General features: G+C 38.8%; 1 protein-coding gene across 2 annotated transcripts in view; it reads left to right on the top strand.

Annotated features, from left to right (window-relative positions):
- Positions 1–3757: 3757 nt before the first annotated feature.
- Positions 3758–20955, top strand: part of cers5 (ceramide synthase 5) — a 50809-nt gene continuing 33611 nt past the window's right edge. Inside the window, exon 1 of one of the 2 annotated variants that reach the window (XM_079807616.1) lies at positions 3758–4144. In XM_079807616.1, the coding sequence (XP_079663742.1) occupies positions 3972–4144 (173 nt within the window). In that variant the 5' untranslated portion in view covers positions 3758–3971. The remainder of the gene's footprint in view (positions 4145–20955) is intronic. The other variant, XM_079807617.1, reaches the window with a different exon arrangement.

Raw genomic sequence — 20955 nt, 5'->3', positions numbered from 1 at the left:
CACACTAATGACTCTTCATCTGTTCCAGGTTCAGGTCTGTCTGCAGGTTCAGGTCTGTCTTCAGCTGCTGTAGCAGGAATAGTTGTTGTTGTGCTGCTGGTGTTTGCTGCTGCTGCTGTTGTGATTTACTATCACCACTGGAGATCTAAATCCACAAATGGCAAGCATCACCAACAAATACTATAGTGACCTGAAAACATAATGCCTGTATTGTGCGGACATAGTATTTATTGTGTTTGTAATTATTTTCCAAAGCAGACGAAGAGAAAAACAAGCAAGAGCTTTTGTATGAAGACCAGGAATGCGGTAAGATCCTCAGTTTCTATAACTGTTACGTGTTTAAAAGGGGGATGAGAACGCAACCTTTAAGTGAGTTGTGAATGTTGAGGTGTGCGGGCAGATGAAAAAACAACAAACGAAAATAATGCAGTTTAAATTATTTATTATTACGGGAAGTGTAGAAAATTAACACAAACCGATAATAAAGACACACAAGAATATAAATACTATAGTGACCTGAAAACATAATGCCTGTATTGTGCGGACATAGTATTTGTTGTGTTTGTAATTATTTTCCAAAGCAGACGAGGAGAAAAACGAGAATGAAGACCAGGAAGGAGGTAAGATACTAGTGTAGTGTATCTTTGTAGAAAATTCTGACTTGTCCAATGAACAACATTTCAAAAACAATCTTGTTCACTAAAAGTTGTGAGATGTGTTGATTTCCTCAGCTTCTGTAACTTGCATGACACTGTTGATTTCTCTCTTTATCTTCTGTGATTTGTGTTCTTACAGAACAGGAAAGATGTCATGTGATCTGAGAGGATCCCAGCAACATCAGGGTTTATAGAAAATGAGCGTGTGTTTTTGGGCTGTAAAACAATTATGGTGCAGATGTACGATCCCCTCCTCTTTTATTATAGAACAAATAGGGAATTGTGATTTAACCCCAAAAACATTGCTAGCCAACTTTTTAGTTTTTATATTTATATAATCATTATACCCATAATATAGTAAATATCATGAATCCATGATAACGTACAAGCAATGTTAGTTAAATTTTTAAGCATTTGGATGTATACAGAACATGTAATGTAAATAAGATTTAGATAATATATATATATATATATATATAGCTATTTAAGCTAAATTCGCAACTTTCATGTGCACTGATATCGCAAGACATGTTCTTGCTGTTTAAATGCACTTTTACGTTTATACGCACTTTTATATTCTTCAATCTCTCCATCTTGAGCCGAAGAGAGAAGAAAATCACGCTGACTCTTGTTTCAAGACATGCGATTGCCTATTTATGCTGTTCCTAATGTTATGAGACACTGAAGGTTAATAACGCACTAGATGTAAAATTGCCATACGTGTCTCTTGAGGGTTTACAGCACTGGTCACTATATGCTAGAATGTGACCTGAATCAGTGTACGATTTTACATCAGGGAAGTATTGATATCACCTATTTTTATTTAATGGTGTGTTTACATGTAAGGGATGTTTGGGAGTCATGTGACGATGCCAAATGAAGAATCAACAGCCATCCAGATGAGAAGTGCCAACCCAGCTGTTTCTCTTATGATAGATGCGTACGAATGTGTCAGATATTGTCCACATTTGTGTAAAGAACCAAACACAGTTGTGCTGTTAACCTATCAGAACCTGTAGAAATGGTCAGCTGATGATCTATAGGACCACTACATCTACGTTTATGCATTTGGCTGACGCCAAAGCGACTTAGTGCACTTATTACAGGGACAATCCCCCTGGAGCCACATGGAGTAAAGTGCCTTGCTCAAGGACACACTGGTGGTGTCGACTGCCAAGATCGAACCAGCAACCTTCTGTGGGGGTTTTTTGTTTCTTTGTTTGTTTTTCACTTTTTTATTCATGTTGTTCTTTTGAGGATGGATACGCTTACACTGTTTTTGTCTTTGGGAGTGTGAAGAACTGTCCTCAATAAACTGAACTTCAGATTTGACTCTGGTCTTCATTGAACGGGTCGGTCTTTCTTTATGGGTACAATATAGTGCTTTGCATGTCGCAATGATTATTGATAAAGCATTTACCTTTTTACGTAATGTTATGGAATATTAAATAATCTGTTACTGAAAGCATGGCTAATGTGATCATTTAAATGATGTGACTTAATTATTTGATTGTTTAACCTTATAGACTGTAAATATACAGTCCTCCAGGGGGTGCTTATTTGCCTTAGTACAAAATATATATTTTCTATTTTATTTGAATTTAAATCACACATAATCTACTTGTAGCATTCAGGCTTGTTGCTTAAAATTATGCGACAAATGAGAGAATTAAAGATGGAAACACTCGATTCATAAGACAAACCTGAGCACTTGAGTTGATGGTGTGTGTTTGACATGTTTAACACAATGAAAATGTGTTAAATAAACCGTTTCAGTGCTATAAATGATCATACTTTAAGTAAATTGTGTTTTCAGAGTAAGGACTGCTTGGTAATCATGTGCCAGTTTTGTTTTAGTATTATAGAATTATAATTATAGGCCTACATTGTTATTAATATGTTTGAGTTAGTTTCTGTTTGAAATTTAAAATGTTGTGTGTTTGTCATTTTTATGCCGTTTTTAATCTGTTTATATCATTTTATTCCTTTTTATTTTCAGTCATTTTAGTACTTCAATGACAACTAAACTTTATTAGCCTATTATTATTTTATTGCAGTAAACGTTTATTTTATTTAAAATAACTGCAATGTTCTAGTTAGCAATAATAACCCTGTGAAAAAACCCTTTTTAAACCCAATTGATCATATCCCCGAGTCTGTCCTGTGAGGAGAACACCTGTTGAATGTTTATTTCCTGCGGTGGTTTTCTGTTTTGAACACTAGTTGGCGCTCTAGTCCAAGGGAACTCACTGGTCACGTGACGCCGCGGATACTGCGACAGGTATTAACCTCAAGAAAATTAAATTAAAATACATTAAGTCAATGAAGAGCCACTGTAGACATTCAAATTATATTTTATGTACTGGATCTTTATTTTAAATCCATGATTACCCGTAGTTATCATAGCTAGGCCAAACCATAAACGTATTTTTTTTTACTTTAATTTAAATGTTATTTATTTAATAATAAAAAATATATATTTATATATAATAATTATTTTATTTCAGCTAGTTGCCAAGGCAAAAAAAGAATTTACCTTAACTTGATGTACTAAAATAACTAAAACTGAAATAAAATGTATTTTGATATATTAAAAAATTATTTGGAAAAGACAAAAAAAGCACAACAAAATGACTTAAACATTAACTGAAATTAAAATATAAAAAAACCGAACATGAAAAAATGAAATATGAAAAACAATAAATGTATATTTTTGCTGTTCGTAGTTTGTCCACAGTGAGACGCCATATAACAACCGGTGAAGTTGCCATGACTACATGTGATTCATTTTTAGCGATTTGTTCGCCCAAATAAACGGTTACAAAATTATTTAATTTTTTTTTTGTTAAATACTGCGGTTTATCACTACGTTTTCGATTGCCTAGTGATAAAATACAAAATATATAGATAAAAAAAAACATATTTGACAACATCTTGAAGAGATTCCGGACAGAAACACTCAACCAAAATTCAAAGCTCAAAACTCAAAGCTGCAACCAGAATACGTGAACGACAGCAACTTAAAACTAGAATAAAAAATATGTTTACTATATTGAAAAGAGCATTTAATCTCGTAACATCGTTACGTAGAACGCATTGCGCGCGAGATCTGTCCGCGCGCGCACTTCCTCATGGAGCCGCATCACGCGAGTGGAAACACCTTCAACGCGTCCACGCGCAGCTACACACAGTAGAGGAAGAGAGAGAGAGAGAGAGAGAGAGAGGGAGAAAGGGGGCGGTGAATCGTTTGTCACCCGCATACTTTCTTTCTATACGTCCTCTTCTCTCCCTGAATCTCTAGTGTTTTCCTCTAACATGGCTGCGCTCTCAGCCTGGTTCTGGAACGAGCGCTTCTGGCTTCCGCACAATGTCACCTGGGCGGATCTGGCCGACCCCGCGCCCGGGGTGGAGTACCCGAAAGCCGGCCACTTGCTCTCCGCGCTGCCGCTGGCCTTGGGGATCTTCGCGGTGCGGATCATTTTCGAGAGGTAACTTGTGCTTTAGGTGTGATGATGGCAAGCTTTCAGCGTGTTTGGCATTGATTTGATCACCAGGGAATATATAACCTCCACTGATTTATCAGTCTTTTAAACTCGCATCACATGCTCTCAATGTTAAACGCTCAGCACGTGTCTTTTAAAATGAGCTTTTTTGTTGTTGGTAAGAACAGGGCTGGTTGAACATGAGAGATTTCAAGCCTCCTGGTCATGAACTCCCAGCCAGATGCATCTGTCAGCTGACCAGCTTAAGGCCTAGACTCAGAAAAGAGGATTGCATTTACTGGTCAAGTCTTTTTTATGTCTTTTTTTTTCACCCCCTACCAATACAAACCCACTCTCTCTCACGCTTGTTAGACAAACTTCCTTGTTGAGCAGAATGACTATAATATCAAAATGAACACCACACATTCAGAAGTGTGTGTGTGTGTGTGTGTGTGTGTGTGTGTGTGTGTGTGTGTGTGTGTGTGTGTGTACTGTAATGAATAAGTCTAAAGTGGGCTTTGAATTCAAGAGAGCTTGAATGGTAGTGACATTTGTTTGTGTCTGACTGTGGGAAAGCTTGGTTTTAAAGGGATAGCGCACTCAAAAATGACTTTATTTACTCGCACACGTTTCTTGCAAACCGTTTGACGCTCGTTCTTATGTGGAACATGACAGGAGAGCTTTGGTGTAATGTTCACGCTGCTCTTTTCCATACAATGAAAGTGAATGGGGACTTGCACTGACATATGCGAAAAATGACTTGCATTTCGGTGTGTTCGTTAAACTGGACCGCAAAACCAATCATAAGGGTACTTTTTTTATTTCAATCGAGACTTACACATCACCCGAAAGTTGAATAAATAGTTTTCCATGGATGTATGGTTTATGATGCAACTATTTGAAAATCTGGAATCTGAGGGTGCAAAAAAAATCGAAATATTGATAAAATCGCCTTTAAAGTTGTCCAAATGAAGTCCTTAGCAATGCATATTCCTACTAATAATACATTTTTGATATATTTACGGTAGGAAATGTACAAAATATCTTCATGGAACATGATTTTTACTTAAAGGATTAGTTCACTTTTAAATAAACATTTGCTGATCATTTACTCACCCCCATGTCATCCAAGATGTCTTTCTTTCTGCAGTCGAAAAGAAATGAAGGTTTTGGATGAAAACATTCCAGGGGTTTCCTCCATATAATGGACTTCAATGGGCTCCAAACGGTTCAAGGTCCAAATGACAATTTCAGTGCAGCTTCAAAGGGCTTTAAACGACACCAGATGATGAATAAGGGTCTTATCTAGCGAAACGATCATTTTCTGCGAGAAACCGAGCAGTATTTATGCTATTATTTTACCTCTTTTCCAACGGACGTGATCATCTCTGAGCTCCGCCATAACTTCCGCTAAGTGAGGTCAAATACGAGCCTGGTCATAGATGTATACGTAGATGCCTCATTAGCACCTGCACGGATCAGTAGAATGAGGCATCTACGATCGATATATCTATAACCACGATCGTATTTGACCTCACTTAGCGGAAGTTATGGCGGAGCTCAAGAGATGATCACACTCGTCTGAAAAGAGGTAAAATAATAGCATAAATACTGCTCGGTTTCTCGCAGAAACTGCTCGTTTCGCTAGATAAGACCCTTATTTATCGTCTGGTGTCGTTTAAAGCCCTTTGAAGCTGCACTGAAATTGTCATTTGGACCTTGAACCGTTTGGGTCCCATTGAAGTCCATTATATGGAGAAAACCCCTGCCAAAACCTTCATTTCTTTTCGACTGCAGAAAGAAAGACATGGACATCTTGGATGACATGGGGGTGAGTAAATGATCAGCAAAAGTTTATTTAAAAGTGAACCTATCCTTTAGTATCCTAATGATTTTTGGCATAAAAAGAAGAAAAAATAAGAATTTTGACCCATACAATGTATTGTTGGCTATTTGCCACACATATACCCTTGTGACTTCTGACTGGTTTTGTGCTCTAGAATCACATAGTTGTAGAAGAGAGTCCACTACTCATATGGACTTTGAGTAAATGAAGACAAAATCAAAATTTTGGGGTGATTTACTCATTTTATAGACACGCTTCTTATTGTATGCAAGTTGCACCAAAGGTGTCATAACATGATTCTGTTATGTAAGGTCCACCGTCGCTCGATCTGCCGTTGGGTTTCTCTGCAGGAAGCGCATTGAGCGTCTTGAACTGATATTTTAGATTTAGGACTAAGAATAGGCTGCAGAAACATTCCAGCGCTGAACGTTCGGTGGGTGGGATCTCGTCTAAACCCCAGTGTGCGTGAGAAAAAGTGGCTTTGATAGGCTTACATGAAGTCCTGTGGTGCTGTTTAGCATATTACTCAATATATATTCATGTTTCATTGTGTTTGAATGGTACATCAGGTAGTTTGGGTAGTTGGTTTGCTTCTTTAGAGTTTGTTGATGTCGAGTATGATAAGTATGAAGATCTCGAGGAACCTGTTAGGAGAAACGTCTTTTGTAAATGTTCTTTCTTACCGATCCAGTTGAGGTGAAAGTATTTGGTGGCTTTGAAGTCTGGTCACGCCGGTTCTGTTTAAACGGTTGAAAATGTACGTTTCGCTCATGGTTTGTGACAATCACTAAAAATAGCAAGCAAAACTAGTCCTCAGAACTAGCTCAGATGCAAGGCATCGTCCCAAATGTGGTTGGTTTATATCTAATATCTATGCGTTTAAGGTTAAAATATTGTTTTTAACTTCAGAAGATTAGATTGACGTATATAACGTGAATAATTTGTTTTGGGTCCAGTTTTGCTCTGTTATGGTTGTAAGGTGCTATTTTTAGCATCATTGAGACGCTATTATTGTTTTATTACTATTTTGTATTCTGTTTTATGTTTAGATTTTCTGATTTCATTTGAATTTTAACGTTTTAATTGTGTGTTTTTGTCATTTGTTATTATTTAATACAGTTTATTCATTTTATTTCAATGAATGAAAATCATTGTTTTAATTTAGTTATTTTAGTACATCAAGTTAAACTAAATGAAAAGATGTTGCTTTGGCATTTAGATAAAAAAAAAAGAGGTTTCGGGGTTTTTTTGCATTTATTTTACTTCAAGTAGTGGAAAAAATTATGTTTGTGTAATTGAATATGAGACGGGATGAAGAAAATCGCCCGCAAATAACGCAAAAGTTTTGCGAGCGTAAGCAAAATGTCTCTGAGGAACATAAAGGTTTTGCGAGAAAATGCAACGGTTCTTGTGGGAATGCAAAGGTTTTGCATTCACTTACAAAACCTTTAAGTTCCCCAGAGAAACTTTACATTCACTCGCAAAACCTTTGCATTTCCCTCATGAACCGTTTAAAAACCTTTAATGTTCCTCAGATACATTTTTCCAATGTTTCTTGGGAGAACGCAAATGTTTTATGAGCGTACGTAAAGTTTCTCGGGGGAACATAAAGGTTTTGCAAGAGTACGTAAAGTTTCTCTGGGGGAACGTAAAGGTTTTTTGAGTGAACGTAAAGTTTCTCTGAGGGAACGTAAAGGTTTTGTGAGTGAATGCAAAGTTTCTCGGGGGAACGTAAAGGTTTTGCAAGAGTACGTAAAGTTTCTCTGAGGGAACGTAAAGGTTTTGCAAGCATACGTAAAGTTTCTCAGGGGAACGTAAAGGTTTTGCAAGCGTACGTAAAGTTTCTCGGGGGAACGTAAAGGTTTTGCAAGAGTACGTAAAGTTTCTCGGGGGAACGTAAAGGTTTTTTGAGTGAACGCAAAGTTTCTTGGGGGAACGTAAAGGTTTTGTGAGCGAACGTGAAGTTTCTCAGGGGAACGTAAAGGTTTTGCAAGCGTACGTAAAGTTTCTCAGGGGAACGTAAAGGTTTTGCAAGAGTACGTAAAGTTTCTCGGGGGAACGTAAAGGTTTTTTGAGTGAACGCAAAGTTTCTTGGGGGAACGTAAAGGTTTTGTGAGCGAACGTGAAGTTTCTCAGGGGAACGTAAAGGTTTTGTGAGCGAACGTGAAGTTTCTCAGGGGAACGTAAAGGTTTTGCAAGCATACGTAAAGTTTCTCAGGGGAACGTAAAGGTTTTGCAAGCGTACGTAAAGTTTCTCAGGGGAACGTAAAGATTTTGCAAGCGTACGTAAAGTTTCTCAGGGGAACGTAAAGGTTTTGCAAGCATACGTAAAGTTTCTCAGGGGAACGTAAAGGTTTTGCAAGCGTACGTAAAGTTTCTCAGGGGAACGTAAAGGTTTTGCAAGCGTACGTAAAGTTTCTCGGGGGAACGTAAAGGTTTTTTGAGTGAACGCAAAGTTTCTTGGGGGAACGTAAAGGTTTTGCAAGAGTACGTAAAGTTTCTCTGAGGGAACGTAAAGGTTTTTTGAGTGAACGCAAAGTTTCTTGGGGGAACGTAAAGGTTTTGTGAGCGAACGTGAAGTTTCTCAGGGGAACGTAAAGGTTTTGCAAGCGTACGTAAAGTTTCTCAGGGGAACGTAAAGGTTTTGCAAGCGTACGTAAAGTTTCTCGGGGGAACGTAAAGGTTTTGCAAGCATACGTAAAGTTTCTCAGGGGAACGTAAAGGTTTTGCAAGCGTACGTAAAGTTTCTCGGGGGAACGTAAAGGTTTTGCAAGCGTACGTAAAGTTTCTCGGGGGAATGTAAAGGTTTTGCAAGCGTACGTAATTTTTCTCGTAGAATGTAAAGGTTTTGCAAGTGTACGTAAAGTTTCTCGGGGGAATGTAAAGGTTTTGCAAGCGTACGTAATTTTTCTCGTAGAATGTAAAGGTTTTGCAAGTGTACGTAAAGTTTCTCGGTGGAACGTAAAGGTTTTGCAAGCGTACGTAATGTTTCTCTGGGGGAACCTAAAGGTTTTGTGAGTGAACGTAAAGTTTCTCGGGGGAACGTAAAGGTTTTGCAAACAAACTTAAAGTTTCTCGGGGGAACCTAAAGGTTTTGTGAGCGAAAGTAAAGTTCCTCTGGGGGATCACAATGGTTCTGCAAACAAACGTAAAGTTTCTCTGTGGAGAAGGTAAAGGTTTTGCGAGCAAACGTAAAGTCACTTGGGGAAAGTAAAGATTTTACAAGCCAATGTAAAGTTTCTCTGGGGAAAACATAAAGGTTTTGTGAGTGAACGCAAAGTTTCTCAGGGGGAACGCTAAGGTTTTGTGTGCAAATGCATTGAAAAATGTTTTTCCTCCCATCTATTTTTTTTTCCACGCCCATGTCCCTTTAGGGGCTCCGTAGGTATCACTGTTTAGTAAGTAGATTTACCTTCAGGGAAACCTTAAGCTTGGTTTTGTGGATTAGCAAACTTTACGGATCCGGACAGACCTCATTCTTTAAGTGTGTGTATATTCAGTGTGTCTCTTGAGGAGCGTTGTGTTGATGTGCATGGCTTCTGAAGCAGATAGCAGTGGTTCAGTGTCATGCATGAACATACGAAATTGACTCTCGGTGAATTGGACCTCTTTTGTTGTGCAGGCCAGCTTGAGCGTTGTCAAGCACCCACCCCTGTCATGTTTCACCATGTCCTCATGTCTCAGGTCCGACCGAGCCCCTGAGGAGGCCAATTAGCAGAGTTGGTCCAGAGGGGGTTGGTCTGGTTTCAGCAGGACGTCTGCGTGCATGCAGTCGGTCGGGATGACATCAGCAGTTCTCTCTCTCTCTCTCTCTCTCTCTCTCTCTCTCTCTCTCTTCATTTATTCATCAGCGGTGACTGCAGACTACAGATAGTGTTGATGTGCTTTAACAATGAGGTGTTGCACACTTAGAGGGTGCATCTAACATCTAAACCTGAGACCGTCAGGATCGTTTTATCAGCTTTGAGAATGTCCTAGTGGATGATTTTTATTACACAGGTAGTGTCAAATACTCGTTTATTTTATAATTATGTCCTTGTCATTCAAGCAGATTTTCTGCTTTCTGCTTTTCTTTATTCTCTGAGGACTCACTCAACATTCACTCAACCTTCATTCACTCCAGAACGATTACTCACACACACACACACACTTTCACAAGGCCTTATTCACGCAGCACTTGTTTGGGCTCATTCTCTCAAAGGAATGCGTTGAGCTGTCGTGCCGTTAACGTCAGATCATAATGACTCCTCAGGAGTGACTTTGGCATTCAGAGACGGTTGCTCAAGAGGTTTAGGTTGTGGAAATGTGTCATCACCCGTTTCCAGGATCCTTTCCTCTAGAGTTCAGTCTGTCACTGAATAGTTAATGCTGTAGTTCTCCTCTAGACAGCTGTTGTATTGCGGGTCAACTGGGTTTGAGTTAAGTGTTGTCCGGTTCCCCAGACAAGGCTCACCGTGGTAATGAAGCAGTCAGTCAACTTTACATTATTTAGCAAACCGATTTCCACTTTAATAAATAATATTACAGACACGATTAATGTAACCATTTTAAAGAAAAAAAAGGATGTTTTGTTAAAGCTGTTGGAGCAACCAGTGTTTCCGCTCGGACATGTAGAGAAAGCTTTCCCACCTCCCGGATGAGTAACACATGGTCCAGATCGGCCTCCTGACCGCAGATGGACTCTGACACGGTGGGCATCGGCCTACACCATCCACACTTACACTAGGTCGTGTTTCTGACCCGCTCTTCACCCCGAACAAGCGGGTTCACGACTTCTTCCACCCGTAACCGTAGTACTGCTCGGTCCTCTCGCCGTTTGACTTATTATGGGCTCAACAGTCCTTTCAAGGTCATCTTCCTCCATTTCAAAACAAGTGTGTGTTAAAGGTGCTGTATGTACGTTTTTGACTGTGCTAAAACATATAAATACCATATGTTTGCAGATATTTAGGAAACATGCTGAGTTCACATTAGGGCAAAAAGCTACTTAAATGCCCTTATTGAACTAAGGCCTAATCCTGATTTATTCTAAGCCCTGTCTGTGAAACCGGGGCCATATGTGTCAAATTGATTACATCATTGCATCTAATTTACAATAAATATATTTAATTGATTTATATGTTTACATGGGATATATGACAGGGCTTGACATTGAAGGGTTAGTTCACCCAAAAATTAAAATTCTGTCATTTAATTACTTACCTTCATGTCGTTCGACACCCGTAAGACCTCCGTTCATCTTCAGAACACAAATGAAGATATTTTAGTGTAAATCTGATGGCTCTGAAAGGCCTCCATTGACACAATGCACTTTACACTCCCAAGACCCTTAAAAGGTATTAAAGACATCGTTACAAAGTCCATCTCACTACAGTGGTTCTACAATAACTTTATAAAGCGACGAGAATTTGTTTTTGTGCGCAAAAAAACCGAAATAACGACTTGTATTGTAAGACCGATTTCAAAACACAGCATCATGAAGCGTTATGAAACAGCGCGTCGAATCATGATTCAGATCGCGTGTCAAGCCGCCAAACTGCTGAAATTAGGGATGGCGAAAACGACACATTTTCTTGACCGACCACCGAGCCTCATTAGCCGGTTGAAACCGATTAGTTTAAAATATGCTGCGCTATTTGAAATAGCCGCGAGCCACACCTGCAATTTCGCAACTCTTTCGCAATTTCACACACACTGTCCCGGCGCCGCCGCCTCCCTTCCACTCACGTCACTTTTTTAAAATCCCCTACAGTGCGAAACATGAGTCCCGCAAACGCGGCGCCGAAGAGATTGTTTGTATTCGGAGGACAAATGGCTCCTTAGTTTCAAAATGGTTTGGGTACAAGGTGATCGCGTTGAAAATAAAGGCATTTGTCTAGCGTTAGAATCTCATTTGAAACATTGCCGCGGCTCATTTAAGAAAATGACAGCTCCGAAGAGACGCCGCTTTAGTTCCAGGTAGTGCTACCAGCTAGCATAGATAGCACGGTAGGTTGGCTTAGGCTACCTTTCTCACCCGAAGAGGCTTGCGGGTGTCGCGTTTTCAGGTGATACATCATAGATGATGTGCTACTACTGAATTTAAGCACTGTATCACACAAGTTGCAACTTACATCTGTCTCTTTCTTTTTGGTGAAATGGTCCCACACACTACTTTTCTTTGGACGCTTCATACTGTCGTCTGCCCTGGCTCTAACCTCGAGTGTTTTAGCCTGTTTACTTTTTGCAAACCTTGTGAGCGCGCAAACCCAAACGCTGTGACCTCGCGGCAAATGTTTTTATTGGTTTATTAAGTACAAACAGGCGAGTTATGAAAAATTGAGTGTGAGGGATTTTGTAACCTAACCCTAACTGTAGTAGCGTTTAGTCCACTGTCTATAATAGCCTAATTTAGAGATCACTTTTTTTTTTTTTACCGACAACTTTGATCGGTTAACGTTGATACGGTCAACCATCGGTCAAACGCTCATCGGTTAACATCCCTAGCTGAAATACGTGACTTTGGCGATCCAAACCGCTGAATCGGCTCAAACAGAGAAACTCAGTTAATATACTGCGGTAAAAATTCTAAATGTGGCGTTTTTATATTTATAACATAAGATACAATTAAGCAACACCACACTTTCCTGAATACCATCACGACTGAAAGTGACTCTGATTTCATATGTCCGTTCCATAAACAATTAATTAACATCAAGTCACTTACATTTTAGATGCAATATGGAGTGTTTTTGTTCTATTTCAGCAGCGAAAATAGTTCCAAACAAAGATCACAGCAGAACCATAACGCATCTCACAGCAACAGAGCGTTACTGAATGATTCAGCGTTTGAATGAATCGGTTGAATCAAAGATTCAATGACCTGTTCGTAAACGCAGCAGACTTCTTCCCGGCAGTCAAAACGGCATTACGTCGTGAAAGTGCGGACTCAGAGGAAGACCGTGAGGGTTTAGGGGGCCATTTGGGACAGGGCCTGCCTCATTCTTGAATGAATCAGCCGTTTGAACGAATCGACTCAATGACTCGCTCATTAAGACGGCCACCTGCTGCCACCTACTGGCGGTTTAGTTTCATGTTTAAACATTCTTTCCAACGTTTCTTATTTGTATATTCAAAAATATTTGTAATAATCTCATAATTTTTTATTATTTAATTTGATTGGTAACAGGCCTATAGTGTCTTTATCTAGTTTAATTGATTGATCAAATTTAAGAGTATAAAATTAAAGCTGAAGCATAGCCTTTATTTAATAAGATTATGGAAAAAATGCCCTTTACAAAAGGTTAAAATATCACAAACATGCAGATTTAAAATATGTCAAAGCTGATTGAACACTGGTGAGAATATTGCTTCAGAATCAATTACACACACACACACACACACACACAAAAAGTAATAAAATAAAAATCTCCAGACAAGCACATTTTTTACTCGGACAAGTGAATGACAGCGAAGGACAAGCATGTTAACAGGCTTAATGTCGAGCCCTGCATGAGTTATTTTTTGGAGCTCGAGCATCTGCAACATTTTTGGAATTTGACAGTTTTCAATTCTGACCGAGTCAGTGCATTTTTCTCACCCCTTAGTAAACCAAGCTATTTCCTGCATTGATTTTTTTTTCTTAAGTGATGCTTTTTAGGGAGTGGTCCAAAATTGCATGTCCATTTAGTACAGTTGTGACCACATTTCTGATTTACTGATGCATCACGTTATTTAGAAATGAGTTGTTGTTGATGCATGTAAATACCTCACGATTCTTGAACTGAGTCGTAATCAAATGTCTGATTCCATGATGCATCACATTATTTACCTAAACTGTGCTTTCACACATTTGGTTAAGAATCAAAATAGCATTTGTACCCAAATGTTGTGTTTTCTGCATTACATTTAGTAAAGAACTGTAAATAAATCGAATGGTTGTCAGTGGATATTTACACCCATAGCCTTAGCTTATTAAGAATTGAATAGTGAATGCTTGTGGATGTGATTATCAGGGTTTTGTTAATTGTGTTATGTAAGTTAACCTTGAGCTATCAAATAGTTTTTTGGCCATTGAGTTATCCATAGTCCCTCTTTTGGTGTCATGTTGGTCTGAAACACAGAATGAGTCTCCGCCCACTCAGGACATAATCAGGTCATGTTTCACTTATCGGAGACGCAAATTGAGTTAGTGAGGAAAATGCTGAACGTTGTTAGCCCGTCTGTCTTGGCATGGCGATGTTGCAAACACAACAGCCAGAACTTGAACAATTCAGAATCCCTGCTATGACAACATCAGCAAAACCTGTGCCAGAAATGATGTGTGTGTGACGGCGGTGATGTAATCTGTTCAGCTTTTGACCCTGAGCTGTTACGGATGCCACACTTCATCCTGTTTTACAACCAATCCGAGTTTTAATGCTGTTCAGTGTTTGTTGCGGAAAGTCTCCTCCAATAGGGATAATCCTTAACCAGAATGCAAATACTCTACTTCCCTTTCACAGTCTATATATAGTCTATCGCTTCAATAATGTGATGTTCTCTAAACATTCTTAAGTTAAGATGCATTTACTTGAGTAAAATGTATCTCTCCTAAACTCAAGGACCCTGATCAGGGTCCGGAATGACGTCATCAAGTATGTACTTTAAATTTTAAATGTCTGTGGAGGAGCTCTGACCTCAGATGTGGTGCCATTTGAAAGCTTATAGAGTCTCTACTTTCTGGAGATATGCATTTATTTTACACAAAGTAACTTCTTTACACTAAATTACTCTGGGACCATTTCCGCCTGGATTTGGCCGACCCATATTGAAAAGCTTCCCATACCCAAATACAGTGGTGTAAATACAAAATGTTGGTGTCATTTTACAGGAAACCCTTTGAACTTGCATAAAACACTGCTAAAAGTGATAAACATGTTAGTGTTAGCTGTATAAACCCCCCAAAATAGGTGTTTTTTTTATTTAATTTTTTGGTTATAAATTCATTTTTGTGTGTGTATCTCAGGCCCTGTGTGCTCTAGCACCCTGCAGACAGTTTGGGCTGTTTCCACTTGATTCCAGAAAATGCACCTGAGACCCGCAGTGACGGACTGTCTTAACTCTCGACGATGCTAGCGAAGCAGCAGCCTAACCGAGTCTATGAACAGTCAAATCTAAAAATAGATCGGATACATGTGATGTATTTTTATTCAAATGAACTGAATCAATAGGCAGTGCAGGACCAGCAACTTCAAACCTAATAGCGTATTATAAACAGATTTCCTCAAATAAAGTTAGACTACACTCACCTAAAGGATTATTAGGAACACCTGTTCAATTTCTCATTAATGCAATTATCTAATCAACCAATCACATGGCAGTTGCTTCAATGCATTTAGGGGTGTGGTACTGGTCAAGACAATCTCCTGAACTCCAAACTGATTGTCAGAATGGGAAAGAAAGGAGATTTAAGCAATTTTGACCGTGGCATGGTTGTTGGTGCCAGACGGGCCGGTCTGAGTATTTCACAATCTGCTCAGTTACTGGGATTTTCACGCACAACCATTTCTAGGGTTTACAAAGAATGGTGTGAAAAGGGAAAAACATCCAGTATGCGGCAGTCCTGTGGGCGAAAATGCCTTGTTGATGCTAGAGGTCAGAGGAGAATGGGCCGACTGATTCAAGCTGATAGAAGAGCAACTTTGACTGAAATAAGCACTCGTTACAACTGAGGTATGCAGCAAAGCATTTGTGAAGCCACAACACGCACAACCTTGAGGCGGACGGGCTAAAACAGCAGAAGACCCCACCGGGTACCACTCATCTCCACTACAAATAGGAAAAAGAGGCTACAATTTGCACGAGCTCACCAAAATTGGACAGTTGAAGACTGGAAAAATGTTGCCTGGTCTGATGAGTCTGGATTTCTGTTGAGACATTCAGATGGTAGAGTCAGAATTTGGCGTAAACAGAATGAGAACATGGATCCATCATGCCTTGTTACCACTGTGCAGGCTGGTGGTGGTGGTGTAATGGTGTGGGGGATGTTTTCTTGGCACACTTTAGGCCCCTTAGTGCCAATTGGGCATTGTTTAAATACCACGGACTACCTGAGCATTGTTTCTGACCATGTCCATCCCTTTATGACCACCATGTCCCATCCTCTGATGGCTACTTCCAGCTGTCACAAAGCTCGAATCATTTCAAATTGGTTTCTTGAACATAACAAGGAGTTCACTGAACTAAAATGGCCCAAATAGGTGAGTGTATACTTACATGTTTATAACTTTTAGCAGTGGTTTATGTAACTTCAAAGGGTTTCCTGTAAAATGACACCAGAATTGTGTATTTAGAGACCACTGTGTGTGAGTATGGGAAGCTTTTCAATTTGGGTAGGCCAAATCCAGGCGGAAATCCGCAAAAATTGTCCCAGAGCTTATGTTAAAACAAGAAAAAAAATTAAATATGCTTCATTCAAAGTGAAAACAAGATTATCTTACTCTACTGACAGAGATTTTTTCTTGGTTTAAGTATAATCCAATTTTGATGAATTTCACAGAAATCCAGTGATTTTTTTTTTTTTTCCATCTGAAGTAAATGTGTATTGATATTTGTAATGGCAAACAGGACAAATACTGAGGAAAAACTATATTTTGGAGTTTAAAATGGGGGTGAATTTTTGGAAACTGTTTTCTGGAAATGTTCAGTCCCTTCGCAACCCGAGTTTAAAAGGATAGTTGTGTGCAAATATCCGGCTTTATATACCCAACAAAAGATAACGTGTGCGGTGACAATGCTTTCTATTGTCTCAAAGTAGGAAAAGCCCTCTGCCCACGTGGAGTCTGTTCACTTGGAGCCGACCGTTTGTGTCTTCAGACGTCCCACCGATTGCAGCCCACCCTCCTGAAACCAAACACAGACGGACATGTGACTCGAGTCAAGTCCGGCCGCTAACTGTAATGAATGAGATTTTCGCTGTGACTGTATTGTTCAAATCTTTTGTGCTTGGCTGAGCTGAGCCTTTAGTCAGCGGGCTAATATTTAGTTCAGACCTAGATGTCACTTTGACCCTCGTCATAAAGGGAGTATTGTGAATGTGTCAGACAGGGAATGTCACTGTTTACGCAACATGGTTTGCGTCTTAGGCTTGTGCAACGCTAATTCTGCTGAGACACTTCAAATGTCTTTCCTCCCCGTTTTAATTAAAACCTATTGGTAAAGTTGGCTTTTTATGGCGAGTGTCAGATTCCACAGTGTAGTTTGTAGTTTGTGGGCCGGAGACATAGTTCACTAGTGTGCCAATTCTGGGTTAATGAACTGCTCAAAACAACCATTGTCAACACATTTGCTACGCCGGCCATGGAGTGTGTGGGGTCATTACAGGGCGGCGTGTTTATCAAGCTGCTCACTGGTCTGATTTTATAGTTTAAGAGATCTTTTAATATTAAGTTTAGACGTTTTATATGAAGGACTTTGAGCGCTATTAACTGTTTTGTTTTTTGTTCTCATGAACTGTTTAGTTCTTAAATCTGTTTTTGGAAAGTCTTTTGCCAGCCCGTTTTGAATATGTAAATAATAATAATAATTAAAAAAAAGCCAAATGGAGGTGAATCCAGCACTAAATCAAGGAATTATTGTTATTATTTTGAAAATGGGTATGACCAGGTTGTATATGAGATATCAAATTGGTCACTCAAGAATCACTCGTTTAAATGTATTGAAAGGGGAAAAGAAACCAGTTTATGATTTGTGTGAATCATATTTTAATTGAATGTCTATTTTTAAATGATATTTGACTGTTTTTATTCAGAAAATATATTAATGGGCATTTTTAAAAAGGTTTCTCCTGGAATAATTTTAGAATTTCTATCATGTATTAAATAGGGCTGTCAAAAGATTAATCGCGATTAATCGCATCCATAATAAAAGTTTGTGTTTACATAAAATATGTGTGTGTACTCTGTTAATTATTATTTATATATAAATACACACACATTCATGTATATATTTAAGAAATATTTGCATGTATATACTGTATATACATTTATATAATCTATAATATAAATGTTTTATATATAAAAATAATATTTTTTTTCTTAAATATGTATGCTTGTGTGTGTATTTATATATAAATAATAATTACCAGAGTACACACACATATTTTATGTAAACACAAACTTATTTTGGATGCGATTAATCGCGATTAATCTTTGACAGCCCTAGTATTAAATTGAAAGATTGTCTTTTTTTTATCATTATTGTTGCTGTTATTGGTATGTTTTTCAAGACAAAATTGTTAAATTATTGTAAACAATTTGTTGAAGTGATATTCAAATCATAATTAAAGGTCGACCGATAACAAGGTTGGACCGCACTTGCCGATAATCGATTAATCGACCGATAGATTTTAAAATGATACTGGAAAAATTAGAAAAAACATAAGTGCTTAACTTTATAATTACAAGAAATAAAAAAAACAGTACTGGACCATGAAAATGTGGCAAATGACATATGTAAATATAAATATATTAAAATGAGGAGTTCTAACAGAAACAGTTCTACAGAAAATAATTTCAACATTAAAATATTGTTTCTTTAGCTATAAACTAGAAACATGTATGTAAATGTCATAGGTAACAGACATCAAGTCCCATTTGTTAACAAGTGTGTATTAGCTTATTTAGCTATCTCACATGAAGTAAATGCATTATGCAATATACATTTTACAGCGTGTATTAATATTTGAGCAATACAATTGTACCTTGATCATTCATGTTAGTTCATAGTGCATTAACGAAGGTTAACAGATAAAACACTTTATCTTATCTGATTATCTAATCAAAATAACAAAATATGTTTTGAAATCGAAAGCGTGTCTGATTTGTTTATATTTCTGTCAGCCGCATGACGACACGGTTTGCTTTCTCACGTCACAAGTTGTTACATTGTTGTACCTGCTTGAGGTTCTGCTAATGTTAGCGTCCTCTCAGTGCATAGACACTGCTGTTCTGTTCCTGCTAATGCAGCATCTAGTCAACAAATTAATTACTTTATAATGATTTGGCCACATGTACTGAAGTGTTCTGTATTCATACCGTTTCGCTGTTGGTGTTTTAAATGCGCATCTGATGTGTGGACGCTCTCTGTGCTCTCACGTGTTAATATAAACAACACGAGGCGTCAGTGATAGTTGTTATTTGGCCTCTAGAGGCCACTCTTGTGCTATATAATGCCTGCAGATACCCAGTAGTGCACAACACAACGAAATTTAAAAAGCATACATAAGTTCACAACTCAACGTAATGGAAATCAAGCCACAACACAACGAAATCAAGCCACAACACAACGAAATCAAGCCACAACACAATGAAACCAAGCAATAACACAACGAAATCAAGCCACAACACAACGAAATCAAGCCACAACACAATGAAATCAAGCAATAACACTACGAAATCAAGCCACAACACAACGAAATCAAGCAACGAAATCAAGCCACAACACAACGAAATCAAGCCACAACACAATGAAATCAAGCAATAACACAACGAAATCAAGCCACAACACAACGAAATCAAGCCACAACACAACGAAATCAAGCCACAACACAACAAAATCAAGCCACAAGCCACAACACAACAAAATCAAGCCACAACACAACAAAATCAAGCCACAACACAACGAAATCAAGCCACAACACAACGGAATCAAGCACAACACAACGGAATCAAGCCACAACACAACGGAATCAAGCCACAACACAACGAAATCAAGCCACAACACAACGGAATCAAGCACAACACAACGGAATCAAGCCACAACACAACGGAATCAAGCCACAACACAACAAAATCAAGCCACAACACAATGAAATCAAGCCACAACACAACGAAATCAAGCCACAACACAACGAAATCAAGCCACAACACAACGAAATCAAGCCACAACACAACGGAATCAAGCCACAACACAACGGAATCAAGCCACAACACAACGAAATCAATCCACAACACAACGAAATCAATCCACAACACAACAAAATCAAGCCACAACACAACGAAATCAAGCCACAGCACAACGAAATCAATCCACAACACAACGAAATCAATCCACAACACAACGAAATCAAGCCACAACGCAACGAAATCAAGCCACAACGCAACGAAATCAAGCCACAACACAACAAAATCAAGCCACAACGAAATCAAGCCGCAAAAAACAATGAAATCAAGCAATAACACAATGAAATCAAGCCGCAAAAAACAATGAAATCAAGCAATAACACAATGAAATCAAGCCACAACACAATGAAATCAAGCAATAACACAATGAAATCAAGCCACAACACAATGAAATCAAGCAATAACACAATGAAATCAAGCCACAACACAATGAAATCAAGCAATAACACAATGAAATCAAGCCACAACGCAACAAAATCAAGCCACAGCGCAACGCACCCAAGTCCCACCCCGAGAGTTCCTGAACTTTGAAAAAGTACTACCTCGTGAGCAGGGCCGTTTGGAGGGGGAAATATTTACCCGGAATAGGGCTGTACAATTAATCGAAAAATAACCGAAACCGACATTCACAACCTCTAACATCATGTGAAGATTGCGTGCCGAGAGGAGCGCAGAAACGCAGTGTCAACGCCGTCCTGTGACTAAAGTCACTAAAGGAGCTTAGAAACTCAACCGTTATAGGCATACATTTTAAAGGGGTCATAGAATGGTACATGCACTTTTACAAGTTGATTATACGGAAATGTGTGTTGGCAGTGCCTGTACACAACCATCCTATAATGATAAAAATACATCCAGTGTTTTTTTCTAATCTCCTTATATATTTTCCCCTGTCTCAAATCGAGCGGTCTGACCGTGTGACGTTACACGGTGTACGCCCCTCCTAAGATTGTTGATTGACAGCAGCGTTTCAACACAGACCCGCCCTGAGCGAGCTGTCATCAGTCCGCCATTGTTGATACTCTGGAGCAGAATGGCGTCTAAGCGAT

This window comes from Gobio gobio (assembly GCF_949357685.1).
Source record: "Gobio gobio genome assembly, chromosome: 24".
Taxonomy (NCBI): domain Eukaryota; kingdom Metazoa; phylum Chordata; class Actinopteri; order Cypriniformes; family Gobionidae; genus Gobio; species Gobio gobio.
Note: the sequence above shows the minus strand (reverse complement) of the source record. Positions and strands in the feature narration are given on the sequence as shown.